The 1066-nt window shown below is 40.4% G+C and overlaps 1 protein-coding gene across 1 annotated transcript; it reads left to right on the plus strand.

The window, feature by feature from the left end:
• The first annotated feature begins 230 nt into the window (after positions 1-230).
• On the plus strand, positions 231-818 carry LOC109238787. The gene has a single exon (XM_019405265.1). It carries the CDS (start codon positions 231-233, stop codon positions 816-818), a length of 588 nt encoding a protein of 195 aa, XP_019260810.1.
• Positions 819-1066: the final 248 nt, after the last annotated feature.

The following is a 1066-nucleotide window of genomic DNA, read 5'->3' on the forward strand; positions in this document are numbered from 1 at the left end:
TGGAGTTCGATAGATAGTTGTGTTGCGATTCTTCCGGTGTTACCCTTGCGGCTTGAATCGCAGTTTTTCGATTTTCCGGCGACGATAACATTTGAGTTTTTCTTTCAGATTTTTCCTTTCTCTTCACCCTGTTGGGAAGTCTGGTATTGTTCTCTTCTAGTCTGCCTCGCAAATCAGTTGATTGAATGCTGATTTTTTTTTACATTTCGAAACCCTAATTTGACATAAAGATGAGTACTACTGGTAATTCTTCGAACGTGAGTAGTACCTCTACAACTTCTGAGTTTTCATCGTCAACTGTAGAGCCGTCCCACCCTCTCTATTTGTATCCATCAAATTCTCCTGATACTGTTATTGTAGCCAGTACTTTCAATGGATTAGGATATGGAAGTTGGCGTCGAGGTATGCTCATAGGCCTTTCTTGTAAGAACAAGCTCGGTTTAATCAACTGGACGGTTGCTAAGCCTAGTGCGGATTCGCCTCTATATGAGGCTTGGTGTCGGTGCAACGACATGGTTACAGCTTGGATTCTAAATAGCCTAGATTTAGAAATTAGAGAAAGCGTGATGTATACTGAATCTGCCCAAAAACTATGGAAGGAGATCGAACAATGTTATGGAAAGCCAAATGGAACTAAAGTGTTTCAAATACGCAAGGAAATATCTTCAATTTCTCAGGGTTCATCCAACATAGCCTCCTATTTCAGTAGGATCAAAAAGCTTTGGGATAAAATGGTTTTCTCCATCACCTACCCTCCTTGTGTTTGTGGATGTAAGGAAGGTTTTCAGAAATTAGAGGAGGACCAGAAAGTTCACTAATTTTTTAATGGGGCTGAATGAGTCCTATTCTAATGTCAGATGGAACATTTTGATGATGAAGCCTCTCCCCGATATTGACAGTGTATATACAATGCTTATTGAAGATGAAAGTCAGGCTGAGGTCCAAACTTCTGCTCCTTCTTTTAGTTTTGAGTCTGCCTCTTTTTCCACTACTGTACAGAACCCCTATGGTCAATTTCTTCCTCCCACCATTCAGAAACCCTACACTCAAAGAGTTAATTCTGACA

This window comes from Nicotiana attenuata, unplaced genomic scaffold, assembly GCF_001879085.1.
Source record: "Nicotiana attenuata strain UT unplaced genomic scaffold, NIATTr2, whole genome shotgun sequence".
Taxonomy (NCBI): Eukaryota; Viridiplantae; Streptophyta; class Magnoliopsida; order Solanales; family Solanaceae; genus Nicotiana; species Nicotiana attenuata.